Source organism: Fringilla coelebs (genome assembly GCF_963513975.1).
Source record: "Fringilla coelebs genome assembly, chromosome: 13".
Classification (NCBI taxonomy): domain Eukaryota; kingdom Metazoa; phylum Chordata; class Aves; order Passeriformes; family Fringillidae; genus Fringilla; species Fringilla coelebs.
Window position 1 is genome coordinate 4626131 of NC_140039.1, and position 19809 is coordinate 4645939.

Here is a 19809-nt window from a genome sequence, read left to right on the forward strand (position 1 = left end):
GGATTTGCATCTCTGCAGGGACTGCAGGGCTCCAAACCTGCCCAGGAGCCTGGAGGGCTGAGCAAACCTCCAGGCACTCACCTGGGCTGCACTTCATCTCAGGAAAATTCAAAATGGCCTGAGAATCCTCCTCTGCATGAATTGAATTTGATCATATGGAAGGGTTTAGAAAGAAAAAAAAAGAAAAAAGGAAGAGAGGAAAAGGTTATTAAAGGGAAAGTTAGAAAAAACTGAAATATGCTTGTGGTGAGAAGGGGAAGAAGGAGAGGAGGAGGCACAAGAACAGGTTAAAGCACTTCAGGAACAGTGAGCAAGAAGCAGCACGAGGTAATCATCTGGTGGCTGTTATTAATCATTTCAACTTAGTGAGAGCTAGCAAGCAAGAAAGGGAATTAATAGAAGTCCACAAAAAGCCAGACAGCATCACCTGACAGCTTGGCAGGCTCGTGTCCTGTTGGATCTGGAATGCTTTCACACCATTTCAATGTACATTTCTCCTGATATCACCCAAATCTGGGCAGATACAGGAGGAAGCACACAGGCTCAGTGCAGCTGAAAAGAATATCTGCTTAAAATTTCAAACAGCTATCAGGAGATTCTTTAAGCTGCTTTGAATAACATAATGATTATAATTACAAACTATACGGTCCTGAGCTGCAGCACAGTAATTTTTAAATCAGAAAAAGTACATTTTTAAAAATCTGGGAACATCTGTATTCCTAAATCCCAACCTACAGCACATACCTCTCAGCTACTCATTTCAACCTACACACTGCTATTTTTAAGCTGAGAATACCTTGTGGCATTTAAATTCCCTAGGAAAATCTCCTCACACCCCCAGAGGTAATTTTTTTAGTCAGTCAAACTGGTTTTGTCACCAGAAAGACAACAGCTCCCCGATAAAAACTTTTTATTGAATCTCTTTCTCTAAAGACATTTTTTCCCCCTCGCTGCAGCTCCAGCACTGATGTTATTAAAGCAAATTGAGCAGCTCAAAGTTACAGCCTTGTCATCAGCTCAACAGCACCACTGATGATTCTAAACTTTACAAATGTATTTAGCTGTGTAAGAAAAGCAGCAATAACCCAAAAATTATGGGATAAAAACCATAAATTCCCCTCCTTAACAAGGCTTTTCAGGCTGTAACAAACACTGCAGTGCTGATTTCTGCAGATTCCTCCTCCTGCCGTGTCTTCTGCTCCACAAGGAGTCCCAGGAGTGATTGGCACCAGCACTCCTGCCCCAAATCCTCCTCGGCATGAGGATGCATCAGCAGGTGTTGAATCACTCCCCACGAGGGCAGAGCAGCACAGGGCTGGCTCAGAGTCACAGCTCAGGCACAGGGGCAGGAATCACTGCGGCTTCACCCATTCCTGCCTTTCCCTCACTCCCTCCAAGCATTCAGTCAGCCTGACAAACATTTCCAAGGGAGAGGAAGGAGGGATTTGTCTTTCCAAACCAGCTGTGGGTCTGCAGGTAGATAAAACCAGCGCTGGGAGATAAAAGAAACAATGGGAAGGATTCCACTGATTGATGAATGGAAAAATAAATTTTACTTTACAAATAAACTGTAGGTTGGCTGATAAATGAAATTGGATATTGAAAGATGAAAGAAACAATGGGGAAGAAAAACCCCTAAATTCCATGAGAATTAACAATTAAAAGGGAGGGTTGTACATTAGAGGGAAATCTCTGGTATCAACTGTTTTGGGAAGTCTGAACCTCTCAAGTTCCTGAGAAATGGGGAAAGAGAGAAGGGAAATGCAGCTGGGAAATTGGGATAAAAAGGAGGCTGCATCCTCCAAAAATGTGAGAGACCCCAGGGGATGCCCCATGGCCTCTCCCTGTATTAGAATAAAGTCAAAAAGGGACTGCTCTGCCTCCTTTCTGGACATCAACCTCTGGTGTTTGGGGGTTAATTTTCCTGACACAGGTTACCTGCAGCATCAGTGTTCTCCAAAGCCACAGAAGGGATTTATGAGGGTGACAAAATTACCCTGCAAACAGCCACGTTCAGGGCGTTTGCTCCCTCACTAAAAGCCACTTTTGGCCACGTCTCTGAACCCAACATGAGAATTCCTGGCTTTGTGATCCACCAGTTTGTTATGTAAGGGCTCCAGGGGGGCAGGGAGGGGGAAGCAAAGAGCTGCTGTCCCTGTGGGTTCGTTATGTAACTGCCAGCTCCAGAGCTCGCCATTAAATATTTACACTTTTTTGGCATCTATATGCAAGGAAACAAATCTGGGGGCCCTGTAAGAATAGATAGATATAGATATAGATGATATAGATTATAGAGATAGATATAGACGTAGATCTAGATGATATAGATATAGATATACATAATAAAGATATAGAAATAGAAAGAGAGATAGATGTATCGATATAAATATAGATGATATAGATATAAATATAGATATATATATTAGATATCAATATATAGATATAGATATCGATAAATAGATATAGATCTAGATGATATAGATATAGATAATAAAGATATAGATGAGATAGATATAGATAGATATAGATATAGATATAGATATAGATATAGATATAGATATAGATATAGATAGATATAGATATAGATATAGATATAGATATAGATATAGATATAGATAGATATAGATGATATATGGAAATAGAAATACCTATAGATATAGATATCCATAGATATAAATATTAGAGATATATAGATATGTAGATATAGATATTAGAGATATATAGATATGCAGATATAGATGTAGATCTAGATGATATTGATATAGATATACATAATAAAGATATAAAATAGAAATAGAGGTAGATATAGATATATAGATATAAATATAGATGATATAGATAGATACATATATAGATATAGATCTAGATTATATAGATATACATAAGAAAGAAATAGAAATAGAAATAGATTATATAGATATATAGAAATAGATATAGATATAGATATATAGATATCTATAAATATTAGATATGGATAGATATATAGATATAGAGATAGATAGATAGATAGATAGATAGATAGATATAGATGTAGATCTAGATTATATTGATATAGATATACATAAGAAAGATATAGAAATAGAAATAGCTATAGATCTAGATGATATAGATATAGATTAGATATAGATAGATATACATTATAAATATAGATTATAGATATAGATATAGATATAGATATAGATATTTATATATTTTGTATAGTTATAGATATAGTGTCTCCCTATCATCTATCTATTTATCTATCAATCTATTTATCTATCAATCTATTTATCTATCTATCTATCTATCTATCTATCTATCTATCTATCTATCTATCTTCACATGTTCTTCAGCCTGATCACAGACATTCATGAGCACAGGAATGTTCATTGAAACATTCCCTCCATTTCAGGAGATGGGGTGTGTGAAGCAGGATTCTTCTGCCTGGCATCTCCAAGGAAATTCATTTTGGAGAGATCAGGCAAAGGGACGGGTCCTCACTCCACCAAAGGACCAAGCAACTGCTTCTGCAATGTTTATATTCAATTTTGTTTCCTTTTTTTTGCCAGAGAGAAAAGAGAGAAAGGCAAAAAAATAAAAAAAAAATAAAAAGGGAATTTTCATCACGAGTCCTGTTCTAAGGGATTGCAAGAGAAAAGACAAACCTAGATGTTGGGTTGTTGTAGCTTCACTTACATTGCTTCAAGCTAGAGATGTCAGGTAAATAAAACCTCATATTCTAAAGGTAAAACACGGGCTCCAAATGCAGGAATCAGACCTTGCAGAGTTGTTCTGTGTTTATTAACAAGGATTCAAGAGCAGTTATTCAACCACTTGACTCGCAAGGGCACGTCCTAGCCGAGTCCTACTTGCAGAATTAATATTTCTGGAGGATCTCTTCCTGGAAAATATGTGAGAAGACTTTTTATGCTGTCCCAGAGTTGTAATTCTCATTCCCTCTTCCCCAGCAGAGCTGAATCGTGCCTGGCCCCCTGGCCCTGTGTGATGAGCCATATCCAAGGGTTTTGTCAGAGATCCATCTGCACATCTCTCATGGAGGGAAGGCATCTGGGGGATACCTCAGATTTTGCAGCCCAACAGAGATTTGTAGAAAGCAGATAGAGGTCACTTTGGACTAGGAAATAATTCTTTAATCTGCAGGTCCCACATGACAAAATACTGCACATTCTGCACTCTACAAGGTCTCAATGTGTTGTTACAGCTTGAGACTGAACTTCTGTCAGGAGCTGGCTCCCAAAGCTGGCCTGGTGAGAGGAACCCCACAGAATGGAGAGTTTGATGCAGTGGGGCAACACCAGATTGTCATAAATAAAAACCAATATAAAATAAATGAAAAAAAAAAAAGAAAAATGAAAATAAATAAAAAGCCGATCTTAAATAAATGAAAATTTAAAACTCCACATTGCAATAAAAGTATCAATTGGCCCAAAAAAACCCAAGCAGTGCTGGATGAGCAGGACCTCCTTTGTCCTCTCATTCCAAAGGTGATGAGTTCAAAACAGGAAAGAGAACAGACAAACAGACTGGCTGGAAATCCAGCCAGGAAAGCAGGAAATTAAGAAACAAGGATTTTATAGCGGGATGCTTCAGAAAAGAAAATTTCCACTAATAAATTTTCATGCAATCTCAGTCTAGAAGCAGCTCCCTGTGAGCATTTTAGAATATGGCAAAAAATCAAGACAGGTGTGTTCTAAAATGACCAGTGGAATATATCTTCATCAAAACACCTAAAAAAGAGCAATTGCATTCACTTAAATTTTTTGCAGCCCAGTAGGAATTTGCAGAAAATGTGTTTTTACACAAGAATGTTTACCCCTGTAATAATAAACAACTATAACAGCCTCACAGGCACTGCTAAACAAACAAACAAAAAAATACTTTCTATTCAAAAAAGACAAAATTAAATTAAATAAAAAATCATTCCTCTTTAAAATTCTGTAAGTAATAATTATTTGAGGGATCAATTGAGAGGCTGTGAGCCAAAATGACAGAACAATATATTCCACAGTGCAAGGAAGGCCGTGCTGGAATAATTGTCACAGTGACTTTCTCTCAAAAAGAAAGAGCTCTTAGTATGACCTACAACTATTCCATAAAGAAATATACTTAATATTATTTAACTCTCTCTGCAGAAACAGTGAAAAAAAAAGAATAAATCAAATATAAGAATAAATTTGTCAGTAACAAGTGATTCTGACATTTCTCTTTATTTTAGCACAAATATTAATGTCCAGAAGGAAAATTCTGGTGCAAGTTGAAGCCTTCTTTGTATTCATGCAGGATATATAAAAATAGAGCTACAAAATTCTCCAGATTTAAGTCACTGTTCCAAGAATGCAGAACAGGTGCACATGGTCTTAACCTTAAATAGTTTTGCTCAGTTTAGAAAAAACCCTTTTTTTTCTCAGGCTTTTTTCATGGAAAAAAGCTGGACAACCTCAGCTCAGTTCCAGTGCAGAATAAAAATACATTGAGAAATCTGGTTTAGCAGCCAGCCTTGATACCCCCAGAAACTCTACCAGGAAAGTGTTTTAAATTCAGACTTCATCAAAAACCAATTTACAGCAATGAAGAACACACAGCACAAACAAGGGATCCCCTTCAGATTAAGTTGTTTAAATGTCAGAACTATGAAAAAAAAATCAATGTAAAACACAAACTCTGTTCGAAAGATGTATGGAGTAAATCCAATTAGCAACGTGGGGAACTGTGACCCCAGAGCTCTGGATGGAACACTAATAAATGCCATTGGTTAATTCAGAGTAAAAGAAGGAGGAAAATAAATCCTTTTTTTTTTCACCATCACGTGTTGCAAGACCACATTTAGAATAGGCTATTGTGCCAATGCAAACAAATCATTAGGAATAAAACCAACAAGAAATTAGAATTTCTGTTAGCTTGATATTAGCAGGGAAGTGGCCGTCCATATGTTGACATTTACTCACTTGGAAAAGTTTAATTAAGTTTGATTTAGAATTCTAACCTTGCCATCAGAAAAAAATAAAAAATGGCAGAGGGAATGCTGCATCTCCTGGGACAAAGTTGTCTTTTTGAACACGAATGGATGAAGGAAAAAATATATATAATGTCAGGAAAATCTGCCAAGTTTGGAGATAAAAATTAGCCATGTCAGAGATAAAGATGCAGCTGGGTTCTAAAAACAGGAGGAAAACTCCCATTTCTCATGGAGCAGTCCCTGATGACTTCTGATGCCTGTGCATTTTAGCTTGTGTATATTTAATTTATTTGTACCCCTGCAGTTCTTTAGTGTGTAACTCCAAACCCCACACCCAGTGCCAGCTGCAGCTTCCCCATTTTGGGCAGACACAACAATTCCTCTCCAGGCCTGGCAATCAAGGACACCTCACTGCCTCAGGGCCAGGGATGGGAACAAAAGGGACTTGGGGGAGCAAACTTGGGGTCAATGACTTCATTGCCTGGAGCTGGAATTGGCAGAGTAACCCCCAATATGCAAATGGACCAAACTGATAAAAGTATAAAAACCTGTGAAACATTTTCCGTTTGGACCAAACACATAAAAGAGTGAAAACCTGTGACCCATCCATGAAATCCATGGGGGATTTCACCTGCCCTAAATGTACCTGCAGGCCCCTCAATAAATAGAACTGCTTTTTATTCCCTGAATTCTGTCTGGCCTCTGTATTTTAGGGAGCCCAAAAAGGCATCACTTCCAGCACTTGTGAAGTGCAGCTGGAAGCAGAGGAGGCTCTGAGCACTTCCTCAGCTCCCACTCAGCTCACTGAGAGCCCCAGGAAACACAGAAACCCGGGCAAATAAAGAAATGCTTCCCAAAAAGCAGCTCTCATCGGGGCACTCTGCTTTAAATAGAGCCCTGCAGAACGTTTCACATTGACAGAGAGCAGCAAATAGCTGAGAAATGCAGGAGCAGAGGAGAGAGAGGAGAGCTGTCTGTCCTGTGCCTGCCCACTGAGCCTCTTCCCTTTCTGTCTGGAGCACGGGGATGAAAAGAGCAAATCACTGCAAAAGGGTTTTTGGGGTGGCATCTGCCTCACTAATGGGTGCTTGTGCTGTTCCATCCCTCTCTGGCTGTGTTCTGATAGAAATGAAGTGTGCTTGCTTCCAAAAATGTTCTCCTTTTTTTTTTTTTAATGCTTTAAAACAAGTTATTCTAACTGGGGAGGATTTAACAGAAATAATACCAAAAATCTGCAAAAACAAAATTGAAAATAAGGTTGGCTTTGCCTGGAAATCTTGAGCTTCCAAACCCCCAAGAGGAGCAGGGGATGAGTGGGGATGCCTGACCACACTCACACAAACTTTTCTGTAGATGTTTGCAGTGGCTTTGGCAGTGTTCTGTGCTAGCAGAAGCCTTTTCCAAGGTCTGAAACTCTTCACACACCCAGACCATTTAGAGAGAAATTGCCAACTTCTCCCACCCTGCAGAGAGAGGTTACTGAGAAAAGGTGACTGATTTAACAGGTCCCTAAAGAGCAATTCAGAGTTTTCAGAGGTTCAGGGCTGGGAAGGCACTGATAAAGAAAATTTGCAATTGAGGAGCTTAAACAAAAAAAAACCCTGCAATCCCAGAAAATTTAACTATTTCCCTTGGAGCCAGTGCTGGAGCACCTGGGCCTCTCCTGATGCTGTCCCTGCCTCGCTCAGGGCAAGGGGAAAACCTGGCCAAAGGAGATAGGGAAGATTTGTAGAGCTGAGCCACAAAACCCCCTCCTAACCTGCACTGTTTATTGCTTTCATCTCCATTCCTTCATGCTGGAAAGCTTTAAGGGGTGAGGAATGAGCTCAGTAGGAGATTAAATTTTTTTCCAAATGTCTTGCAGCAGCAGCAGGCATCAAAAAGTCCTCCCAATATTAGCATGGCCCTATAAAAGCAGTTTTACAGTGCACACCTCTGTGCTAAGGAAACATCTGCTGAACTGGGGCTGTCAGCTCAGTTTCACCCCAAAGGATGGGATGAATTCTCCCCCCTGAATTCACATCCAAAACCACCTTCAGGGTGAACCCCACAGGAGATGGAACTTCTGAGACAAATCCTAAACTGAAATGTTCACATGGTTCTATCCAAAGCTGCAGGAAATTAGGATACTCCCCATTTAGAATGTGCATTCTACATTTTTTGCATATTAATTATCCACACTGAACTGAAACAAGAGGAGCAGCATCTCCTGGAGAGAAAAGGCAGAACAGAAATAAATCAAAATTACTTGCTTAAATGCTACTTTTCTAATAGGAGAGATATATGTGTGTTTATATATATCCATGAAAATATGCATATATGCAAAGTGCCTTCCTGTTCAAAAAGGTATTTCTGGTTTGTTTTTGTGCTTGAACATTTTTTTTTTCCAGGTAATAATTTTTCATTCTAATTCAAGCCCACCAACAGTGAGGAACTGTAAGCACAGGCAGACTTTGGGATGTAGCAGTTTGTCTCAACTCCAAATATAAAATAATCCTAGAAGCTGATCCAGAAATACTTCATCTTTAAAAAGTCACATCATAAAGCTTCTGCAAATTTGAATACTAATTGGTATCTTAAAGCTGCCAAATTAAAAATTATTTTTAAATCACTATGAGATAAAAAAGACATTCAATATTCCAGTATTTTCTATTATTTCATAAGCTATTAACTTTCGGCAATAAAGATGTTTTCAGAGATTTTGGGTCCCACTGATTTGAGGGAGTTTTGATTTCTTTTTCTTAAAAAACAGGTAAATATTTTTAAGGTAATATTTTAGCTCCCTTTGTCAGCTTCACTGCAATATTTGCATTTTCTGTACTACTGCCATGCTACTCAAATTTCAAATCCCCAAAGAAAAAGATGGGGAAGTCTGCACAAACAGCTATTCCCTGGTATTTATAATCAGGCTGTCTTCAAGTACACAAAATATGGCTGGAAATAAAACACCACAAACTGGTCTTTACCTCCTTGTAAAACACAGAGGTGTGTTTAAATTCTTACCAGATTTAACCAGGTAATTCTTACACACCAGGAATTAATGTCTCTGTGCAGGGACACTCAGATTATCCAGGGAGTTCTGAGGATTTCCATCACTGGAATCTTTTAAAGATAATTCTGATAAATGTCTGTCAGGGGGGGTTGGAGTATTGAGTGTGGGATGGATTAAATCCCCTCCAGCATCCCCTCAGGTGGGTTTGCTCCCCATGAGCTCAGCCTTGCACAAGGGCTGGTGACAATGAGGGTTGGGACACACCTGGCACTGAAGTAATGTTTAGAGCAGGAATTGAAAAAGCAAATTCTCAAATTCTCACCAGCACTAAATTTCCTTAGCCAAGCAGACTGTGGTAATGTCTCTAGAAGCCATATGCTGCTTCACCTCATCCCTGCTTGGGGAGGAAGGAGGTTAAATGGGGGTTTTGGCAGAACAAGCTGTTTTTAAGAGGGCAAATACTTCTGTTTCTCCTCTTTTCCAGGCTGCCAACTGCTTCGTCCCCTCGTGCTCACAGACTGCTTAGACTGGTTTAAAAAATCCACGGTTTAATTTTTATGGTGAATGAGAAAAGAATTTTGAGCAGCAACACTCCCAAAAAGCTGTCCTGCTAACTCTGACAACAATCTCAGCTTTTGAGATTAATCTATTTTATATGAAAAAAATGCTATTTTCTAATAGCTCAGCTTCTCTTGAGAACGCTCCTCCCTGGGCAGCACAATAAAAGTGGATCAGTGTGATCTGTTTAGCAGCAAAGATGATGAAGGATTCCTGTGAGGGCACATCAGCTTTTAAAGCTGTGTGGCCCTTACACCCCCTGACATCCATGATTTCCCATTGAGCTCTCATTGCTCAGTGCCTGGAGAACATTATGTAACACTCTCCGTGCAGACTTACAGAACGAGACAAACACAGCAAGAAAATGTTCACCACTTGTTGTTTTCAGCATCTGCAGCAAAGTTTTGGGAACGTTTTTGGTTCTTGTAGGGGCCTTGTACTGACACAGGCCATGAAATGGGGTGTCATTTAGGCTTCAAAGCACTGCAAAGTGTTAAAACAAATGAATTTTGGCTCACTTTCTTCTGAAAAGGCTTCATATTTTCTCATTTTCTTTAATGGAGAAGACAGATTTACAGGGTCCCACAAAATGTTACTGGGAAACACTGGTTTAAGGGCACACACACCAATTGTGGAGTCAGTTTTTCGTCTTGATCTTGGCTTTATAACTGGGAGAGCTGGCAAAAGACTTACAGTTGTTTATTTCTGTGTGCTGCTATGATTTAGGAGGGTTGCAAAATACCTTTAACATTGGCCTTACAAAATAGATTTTTGTGCTGCCTACATTTGTGCACTTTTAATGCAATCTACATTATCACACGTAAAATGCTCTTAAAAAAAATAATTAAGATGTAAAGCTGCCACAAAAGATGAGAGAATTAACTTTTGTTCAGCTGACTCATTTCTGACATTTCTTAGTTTTTCCCTCATTAATCAAATTGATTAACTGCATATTAATGAACCTCAGGGTGGCGGATTTTTAGAGACAGGGAGATGCATGCAATATTTTCCTGTGGAAAATGTCCTGCAATCTTGAAAGGGCCCTGCAAGACCCTCAGGATGGAAAGGTCTGGCAAAGGATTTGAGAAATGGATGCGCTTTTATTTCGCATTCAATAGCCCTCCTGAACTGATGTGCTGAGGGAAATGGAGGCTGGGCTGAAAAGGTGAAGACAAGGTAAAAAAAATTGATAAATGCTGCATTAAAACATTGAGTTTCTATTCAATTGTGCCTCAGTAGGAAGTAAATGAACCGAATTCCTCAGAGGACGGCACCAGACCTTCACGTGGCCATTTATCTCAGGTTACTTTTAACTCAGTTTAATTAAATTTGCTTCGAGCTCCTCAGCAATCAGTGCTTTCCCTTTTCCAAACCAACTCTTTATTCCCCCAGGCCATTTAATCCAAGGGGCACAGGAGAATTCCTGGTTCCAATGAACTCCCGAGCCGCGCTCATTCCTACGCCTAAAACGACGCGGACGCAAAGCCAAACCCAACCATCCCAAGGTGGCCGGAGCCGAACGCTCTCCCCAGAGGGTTTCACAGCTCCCAGTGCCGTTTCCCACAGCAGATGAGGTGGCAGAGCCAATCCTGCCGTGCCTGGTGGATCCCAGGGTGGCCTCCTGCCCGCCGACACCTGCGCGCGGCTCCCGAGCCAAGCCGCGGCTGCGCCCGCCGGGTTCCATTTCCAGGCTTCCCCACCGGGCATCTGCTGTGCTTGTACAACCTAAGAACTGGATGATTTCATCACAGGGATGGAAGGGTTCTAGAATGCCCAGGTTAAAAAAAAAAAACCAAAATAAATATCCACTAATATCCACTAGAGCCGTTTCCTGAGACACGATGCTTCTTGGAAAGGGAGCGGAAGGAGTTTTTGATCTGGGGCAGTGAGTGTGAATATGGAAAATGTTGCTGGGAGAGTGGGAAGAAAAGTGTTGAGAATTGGATATGGAAGGAGTGAGGAATTCCAAATATCACCTACCTGAAATTACTAGAATGAGTGCAGTTCTGCCACAATTGTTGGCAAAGGAAGTGAAGGGATGAAAATCACAGTTTAAAAACCGGGGAAAAAAGAGAAGAATTTTATCCAATCTCTGGTCAAGCAGTCCTGACACATATGGCCACACAGAAAGGGGCTTCTCCTGCCTGCTTCACCTTCTCTGAAACCCTGAAATTCTCTTTAGCAGCTGAAAGCAGGAAAACCACAAAGTGACCCAAAGAAAGGTGAGAGCTGGAACCACAAAATGACCCAGCCCAGTGACAACATTCTGAAGTGTTCTGAGGGAGCAATGGCTCAATTTCACGTTATCCCAATGGGTTTTCATTTTTTTCAGGAATACCCAGACTGAGTGCAGGGGGACTGGGACAGACATCCCATCTTTGGAACGTTGTGCCTGAGCCTAGCACGCACACCAGTGCAGCTGTTCTGCTCCAACAGAACTCCAAGGCAGGGAATTTGCATGGAGGAGAATCTGACTGTCCAAATTTAGGGGAATATTTTTTTTTTAATGTACATCAGCACAAACTGCACAGAAATTCAAGCTGCCTGAGGTTACATTCAACATTTTCACTCCTAACCAGGAAAAAGAAGCTTGCTGCCCACTGCTCTGTATTTTTTTCATATCTAGATATTCTTTTTTATAAGTATTCTTTCTAATATCAATAAAATTTTTTACTTTTTTTCACTTTCTCCCGGAGATACCCAGACTAACAGCTGGTCAAATCTTCCTCACTGTGACTTATTTCCAGAGCTGCTAAAGAGATGAAATGCCAAAAGACACATCTGGGGCTGTGCTGCACAGGCAGGAACCTGGGAGAGGATGGGAACAACACAGCACTTCCAACCCCACGCCAGAGACCTGGACAGGGAGATGGGGAAGTTGTTTGTTTGGCTTTGGGTTTTTTCTCCCCCTCTGACTGAATTTGACAGGATTTTTAAATCTGAACACCCCTTGGCTGCCTTGGCTTCTGCAGGGAGAACCTCTCCTGCTGCCTGGTGACTCAGGCACTGCTGACAGGTTGGCTCCTGCCTCTCCCTGGCTCTTTGGGTCCTGCTGTCCATCCCATTTGACATTCCCACAACACTTGTGCCACCAGTTGGAGCAAGTGCAGCACAGGAGCAGGGCAAGGCAGCGTCCTCCCAGCAGCTGCACCTTCCCTCCAGCTTCTGGATGTCCTTTCTGGTTCAAATCTCCAGCTTGAGTCCCCACTGAGCACGTGTGGCACATCAAAAACGTGATAAGAAAACCCCTGAGTGGTGAACCCCATGAAATAAAGTCTCCTTGTTTATAAAATATGAAATCAAGTCTCTTTTAGGTCATGGGAGGCCAGCAGGAATGCCAGCTCCTAGGCAGCAGCAACAGCATAAAACCACCAACATCTCCATGCAAGTGGCTTGGGAGGCCAAAATTTCAGGGGACCATGTGCTGTTGCTGTGTTTTCCCAACTTGTTGTATGAGCAAGGGGAAGGGTGACCCAGCCAAAACCCTGCTGAGCAGCACTGAGCCATGTAACTGATCATTTCACTTTGTTTTCAGTCCAGACCTTTGCCTTGGGAATTTTAACAGAAGCTGCCTGAACCAAAGAGACTTTTCCTTTTTATTCCACCTTTAAGCTGCTAAAAGCTGTACACTGGAAAATAGATATCCTGCCTGGGGCTTCCTGGGGAACGCTGGGATGTTAAAACATCTTACCTCAGGCTGCTTTCCCCCCCACTTTGTGATCCACAGAAGGAAAGGGAGTTCAAGGAAGAAGAGTTAAAAGGTTTGTGACACTCCTGTAAACAGCAGGTGATTGGCAGGGCTTGACATCAGCAGTTTTTGCAATAAGATCCACATGTGATGCAGGGGCTGAAGATAGAAACAAGGAGGAGGACTGCAGAGGGCTCAGAAATTGCTGCTGGAGGGGTTTGCAGAAGGCTCTGGGGATTTTTTGGCCAGTTGACACGGGTGGAGATGGGGGAGGCACCAAAGCAGCAGAATCCTGCTGGGGGACCGGGGGAAAGCAGCCCCAGAAAGGGACAGAGCTGCAAAGTGCCACCAGGGCTGTTCTGCCGGGAGGGGCTGCTCCAGCAGAGCTCTGAGGGAAAACAGTGGGGAAAATACCAAAGCAAACCAGCCAAACAAACCAACAAACAACAAAAAATAAACACCTAAAAAACCCACATACAAACAAACCCACCAAAAATAACAAACGACCAGGTAGAGGAGGAGATTTGAATTTCTGCAGGCACAATGAGACAGAGATTTGGGAATGGCCAAGAGAAGCCTTTTCCCACTCCCTTGCTGGATTTCTGAGCCCAAGCACTCTTTCCTAAAGGATGTCCTGTTTCCTCAAGCTGGTTTGAGTCCACTGCTTGCTCTCTATCTCCTCATACCCTGTCCTTGAAAACAGGGCAGTTCTTCACAAACTGGGCATAAAAATAATTTCACCATATACTGACATGCAAACATTTCAATTTTAGTACCTCTAATCGACATTACCAAAAAAAAATTAAAAAAAAAATAATGTGAATTAAATGATTTCACACTTTCACCAGATCCTCTGAGCTATCACAGACCCCCTGCTCTGCATGGCCAGGGAACACTGAAATCCACAAACCCCGGGCACAGAGGGGATTTTCCTGAAGAATAAAATACTCTTACCCTGCCCCAGCCCTGTGTGAGCCTCACTGCAGCGCAGGGAATTTTCTCTCAAGATGCATTTGCTAAAATCCAGCCTGGGTTTTGCACTTTTTTGAAAGGGCAGCAAGCTGATTTGGTGTGGCTCGGTAATGAGAGCAGTAATTGCCACGGGGCTGACAATAATTCATGCACAAGTTCTCAATTGCTCCTAATGGCCTGTCAGATGGTGAAAGGGAGTGCAGAGCAGATCATCAAAACTCCTCCTGCTAAGGAATATGAAAAGAACTTCTGGAGAAGCAATAAAACTGCACTTTTATCCAGAGATTCCTCCAGATCAGATTCCCTGACTGCACCATTTGTGTTCTCCAGGACTCACCCAGACCTGAAATGAAGATGTGAGCACTCACATCCATGAGGCTCCATCCTTACAGAAGGCTCCTGAGCACTCTCATATTTGTTGGAAGTGTGGATTTTATCCTGCTTTTCTCCTTTAAAAGCCTCAGGAGAAGTACATTTTGCCCTTCTGCAGAAAGCAGTTAAATGCTAATTCAGTCACAGCATCAAAAGTTACAGGTGGGTTTCAAGAGTCAAGAAAAGAAAGAGTTATACTAATTTTTAAAATACAGATGAGTTCAACTTATTATACTGATCAGCAATGCCATTGGTAGGTATAAATCCAGGATGTGTGAGAGGGAAATATAAATATATTAAATAAAGGCAGATAAATGTTCAATTTACAAGTGGTGCTCCCCTGACACTGTGTTCCAAAGTCTCTTGTTTCCACATCATCCTTTAATCCTCCAAAGCAGGACTGTCACTTCTGGGGGGTGACAACTTCTCAAGTTACTCCAAGCAAGAAGTTGATGAGCTCAGGATATTGGCAGTGGGGGTTGAACGAATCAGTGTGGAAAGAAAACTCCTCTTAGCTCATTTTCCAAATGAAAATGCATTTCATTTGGAAAAACAAAAGAAAAAATTAGAATTTTAAAGAGGAGGCAAGATCAAGAATAGGGAACAACATGTGCCAGCTCTCCTTTCTAACACCTGGCTGTACTCTCAGAAGTAAATATATTATTTTCAAGGGGAAAAAAACAACCTAAAAGTTGCCAATAAGTGCATTTTTCAATGAAATTTTCATTCTGGAGAGAGTCAGGAAAGGAAAACACTGAAATCAAAAGCATTAAAATTAATTACAAGTGGGATTATTCCCCACTTCACCAAGGCAAAATCAAGCTTAATATGTCCATTTTCCAGAGTTTGGGACTCTTCAAAAAGTCATCTACCAATAAATTATTGGTACCCTCAGCAGTAGTTTATTATGTATTAATTTTAAAATTAAAGGGAATTATTTAGACAACTGCCCAAAGAAAGACTTCCAAAAAAAAAGTGTGGAAGACCTTTACAATGTGCTCCACAAATTGGATTACAAGATATTCGCTAATTTGATTTTTCTTCTTGTGTAAAGCAGGGCAAAATCTTTCAGGAAAACAATTCTTAGAGCAGGGAAAGCAGTGGCTGTTGAATAGAATGCTGTGCTGTGGGAAAACACAAACACATTTTCCCAGGCTGTGCTGCTGCTGCTGAGCTTTCCAGACTCCTCCAAAATCTCAGCTGGCTCCTGTCTTCCCATGGGAAAAGAAACATTTTAAATGCAGGATCAAAATAATAAGGATAACAATTTGAAAAAAGAAAGAAAGAAGCCTCCCCTGTCTGATGACACAGCTCCCCTGTTCCTAAAACCTGCAGATATCATGCTTTCAAAATTCCTTTCCCCCCAAAATAAAACAAAATAAAATAAAATAGGGCAATCTAAATACAGCAAAATAAAATAAAATAGGGCAATCTGCACATTTAGGCAGAGCTAAATCCTAATTTTGCCAAGAATCTCTCACGGTTTATAATGTATCCCACCAGTTAGATGAGGTAATTCCAATAAATAACATTTTCTCCAGTTAAAAAAAAAAAAAAAAGAAAAAAAAAAGAAAGAAAAAAAGCAATGACTCCTTTATCTTTTCATGCCTAAATCGAGCACCTGCTGAATCAATAGCCAAGTGCTCAAAGTGCAGTGAGGAAGCAAAGAAAGGCTCCCAGAGATTTCTAAAGGATTAAAGAACCCCAGGCAGGAGCTGTGCGTGGCTACGTGCTGATTGTGCTGCTGGAGGGCCAGGCAAGGAGGAAGGGGCTGCAAGGAAAGCAGCCAAAGGAAACTGCAGCAAATGTAAAAAGCATCTCAGGGCTATATTTAGAGGAAGACATTCTTCCTGCATTTGCCAAGCTGCTCACGTCATTTCACACAGCATGTTTGATCCAGCTTTAGAAGTCTGGGAGGGAGCAGGAGAAGGGAGGGGGGAGGGAAAAAAATCTGGATCAGCTGCCAGAAATGGAAATCTTGCATTTATGGAGAGGAACAAATATTTTAAGCATGTGAATTCGAGAGTGCTTTCCAAAGAGGGTGGGGGGGGAAAGGGGGAAAAAAGGAAGGGGGCAGGCAGGGTGGTAAAACTTCCTGCAGCCAGAAAGGCTCTGGAGAACATGGAGAATATTTATCAGGAACAGGACTTTGCTCCAATATTCCCTTTGGAGCCACTAAAAATACTGAGATGTGTGAATCTCACTGAGTTCAAGCCTTCATCTGGTGTGAGCTGGAGATCCGTGCTCCTGCACTGGGATCCAGCAGTTACATAAGCAATTGCACATTTCTCATCCATGATACGTGATCAACAACCCCAGAGGATGAATCAAACCCACTCCAAAGGTGCAAACTGCATCAAAACCACTCCAGTTTCACAAGAAAGTTATGGTTTCCCTTCGACTCACGTCATCAGGTTCAGGATTTGCATAAAGAAACGTCAAGATGAAAAGAAAAATATGTCAGGAGCAGATGTAATGGGATCAGGAACACACCACGTGGAAATTTCCTGTTTGTGACCTTCTGGAGGCTGGTGATGGGATTGATTTGGGATTTAGGACATGCTTTGCTTAAACTGAGATGACTTGAGTGAAAAGTTTTTTACCTTCATTCCCTTCTCCAGGTGGCTGATAAAAGGAAAGCCCCAAAGATATGATGGCTGCAATTTCCAAGATGATAAGAGTCACGTCCTGCAACGCTTCCCAAACTAGCTGTATGAATGTTTTTGGCTTCTTTGGAGGTATAAAATTTTTTCCAAAAATAAGCTTTCTTTTTTCTAGGTCTGCAGCAGTTCCAGCTAATCCTGTAAATAAAAAAAAAAATCAAATCAGGTCAAATTGCCATGAAATAGAAAATGCATCCCTATAAATTACTTCTCCAAGAAAAATTCCAAGCTGTAGCACCTATGGCATATTGACAAATGTAAATATTACACTTCAATTGTGCTTTCATGAAAGGATTTGTCCTGACATTCTGAACAGAATTCTCACGAGCTCCATTTAGTACTAATTCCTGCCAGGTTTAATCATTAAAAAGCCTTTGAATTCAGAGGTTTGTGTTAATAAGACTTATGTATATACATATGTACAAGCAATGACTTCTGAAAATAGATCCTAAAGCACAAAGAAATTATTTTTGGGATGAAGCTGGAATAGCTGATGGAAGCTTTTGGTAATACCTGCAGCAGATCACAGAAATCTTTGTTCTGAATGCAAAGGATAAATCAATAAAGCCTCTGTTGTGCTACTTCAAAGCAACCTCTGGCTGCAAATGGACTTCAGCACATCCCTGGAATGAGCTGCACCACATTTTTGTCACAGGAAAAAGGCAAAGTGACAAGTTAAATATGCACAGAAGGGCAAAAGGAAACAACCAGGCTCCATGATGCTTCCATTTAAGAACATTTCCATTTATTTTACTTGATGCTTCCATTTAAGAACATTTCAATTTAAGGACACAGGATAATAATGGGTGGTTGTGCTGGACAATCCATTGGCGTGCTTTTTTCCCTTCCATTTTAATTATATTAAAGGATGCACGTCTGGTGCCTTTCCAGAAAAGCAAAACAAAACAAAAAAAAAGAAAAAAAAATTTAAAAACTCAAAACTTGCAAGAATCAAGGTAAAATAACCGAGCCCAAATATCCCTCTGAGCAGCATCAAAAACTGCAAGAAGTGTTCCATGTTTCTGCCAAACAATTCCAGATATCATTGGTTAGACTGGAAAAGACCTTTGGGATCAAGTCCAGCTTTTCCCCCAGCACTCCCAATCCCACATCCACACCTCCCTTAAACCCCCCCAGGAGTGGTGACTCCACCACAGCCTGTTCCTATGGAGAAATGTTCCCTAAAATTCCATTTCCACCTGGTGCACCTGGAGGCTGCTTCCTCTTGCCTTATTCAGAGAGGAGACCAACCCAGCTGGAACATTTGCAGAACTTTAGGTCTTGAAGGTGATCAGCAATATATTTATGGTTATTTAAGACTATTTATGGTTATTTAGCATTATTTATGGCTATTTAGGGTTATTTATGGCTATTTATGGCTCTCCATGACACCAGGAGAACACTGAAGATGAGGAAGAAGGAACGGAAAGGGAGGGAACCACCAGCACCACGCCGGGAGGGTTCCTGGGTGGCTCAGGGCAAACCCCTGCCTTCCCCTAAGCCTGTGGGGTACCTCAGGGATGGGAAGCCCTGCAAACAGCCCCTCCAAGCAGTGAGGGAATGCCAAGAGCCCCCACTGGCTCCCCCAGCCCCTCCTGGTCCTTCCTCCTTTTCGTGGGGACGAAAGCGATGCCGCCCCGGCGGATCAGCCCTGCCTCACTGCAGGCACATCCTGACTCACCTTTCCCTTCAGGTGTCCCCTTACAGCTGCTGGGAGGCTTCTGGCTCTTGGTTAGCTCATCAAAGTTTCATTTCCCCCTCAGCTGCTGAGAAACACGAGCCCCTCCCGTGGGTCAGGGTTATTATTACCTCACCCTGTTTAATTTGCAGGACCTCTGCTCAGTGGCATGGGGCAGGAAGTGTCTGCATCACCCCCCAGCATCCCAACTCCTCTGAGAGCTCCTCAGGAAGCTTCCAAGGCTGGGAAAAAGCAGTGCCAGAGGAGATGGTGCCTTTTGTGGGTCTGCAGGAGTTCGGGCAAGGCAGGTGAGGGAGGAGGCAGACACTGATGGGGACCAGCCCCAGCACACAGCAAACCAGGGCACTCCGAGCAGCACCAGAGTGAAAGGATTTACTCTCAAAATCAGAGACTCATAGGATCATTAAGGTTGGTAAAGACCTCTAAGATGACTGAACCAAGCCTTTAATCCAAGTCCACCACATCCTACATGATTCTAGATGCTCCCAGGGATGGTGACTCCACCACCCTCCTGAGGAGCCTCTTTGTCACCGACATGCTTTATGAAAAATCCTTTCTTTAGGATTTTTCCTCCTGAGGAGCTGAGAGGCCTCAGGAACAAAATGCAAACAATGATTGTCTGCTGCTGTGGGATGCAGCAGGTGGAGCTGGGATTGGTCTGGTGTGGTTGTTTCCAATTAATGGCCAATCCCAGCCCAGCTGTCCCAGCTCAGTCAGAGACAAACCTTTGTTATTCATTCCTTTTTTATTCTTAGCCAGCCTTCTGATGAAATCCTTCCTTCTATTCTTTTAGTATAGTTTTTAATATAATATATATCGTAAAATAATAAACCAAGCCTTCTGAAAGATGGAGTCAACTTTCTCATCTCTTCCCTCATCCTGGAACCCTGTGATCACTGTCACAGCTCT

The 19809-nt window shown here is 41.5% G+C and overlaps 1 protein-coding gene across 16 annotated transcripts in view; it reads right to left on the reverse strand.

The window, feature by feature from the left end:
• ATP2B2 (ATPase plasma membrane Ca2+ transporting 2) overlaps positions 1-19809 on the reverse strand; it is a 168288-nt gene that overhangs the window by 97871 nt on the left and 50608 nt on the right. For 14 of the 16 annotated variants that reach the window (XM_084214771.1, XM_084214769.1, XM_084214768.1 and 11 more), the window contains exon 2: positions 17142-17339. The exons of the other annotated variants lie outside the window; for them this stretch is intronic. In XM_084214771.1, coding sequence (XP_084070897.1) covers positions 17142-17339 — 198 coding nt within the window. The remainder of the gene's footprint in view (positions 1-17141; positions 17340-19809) is intronic. 16 annotated transcript variants of the gene reach the window in all.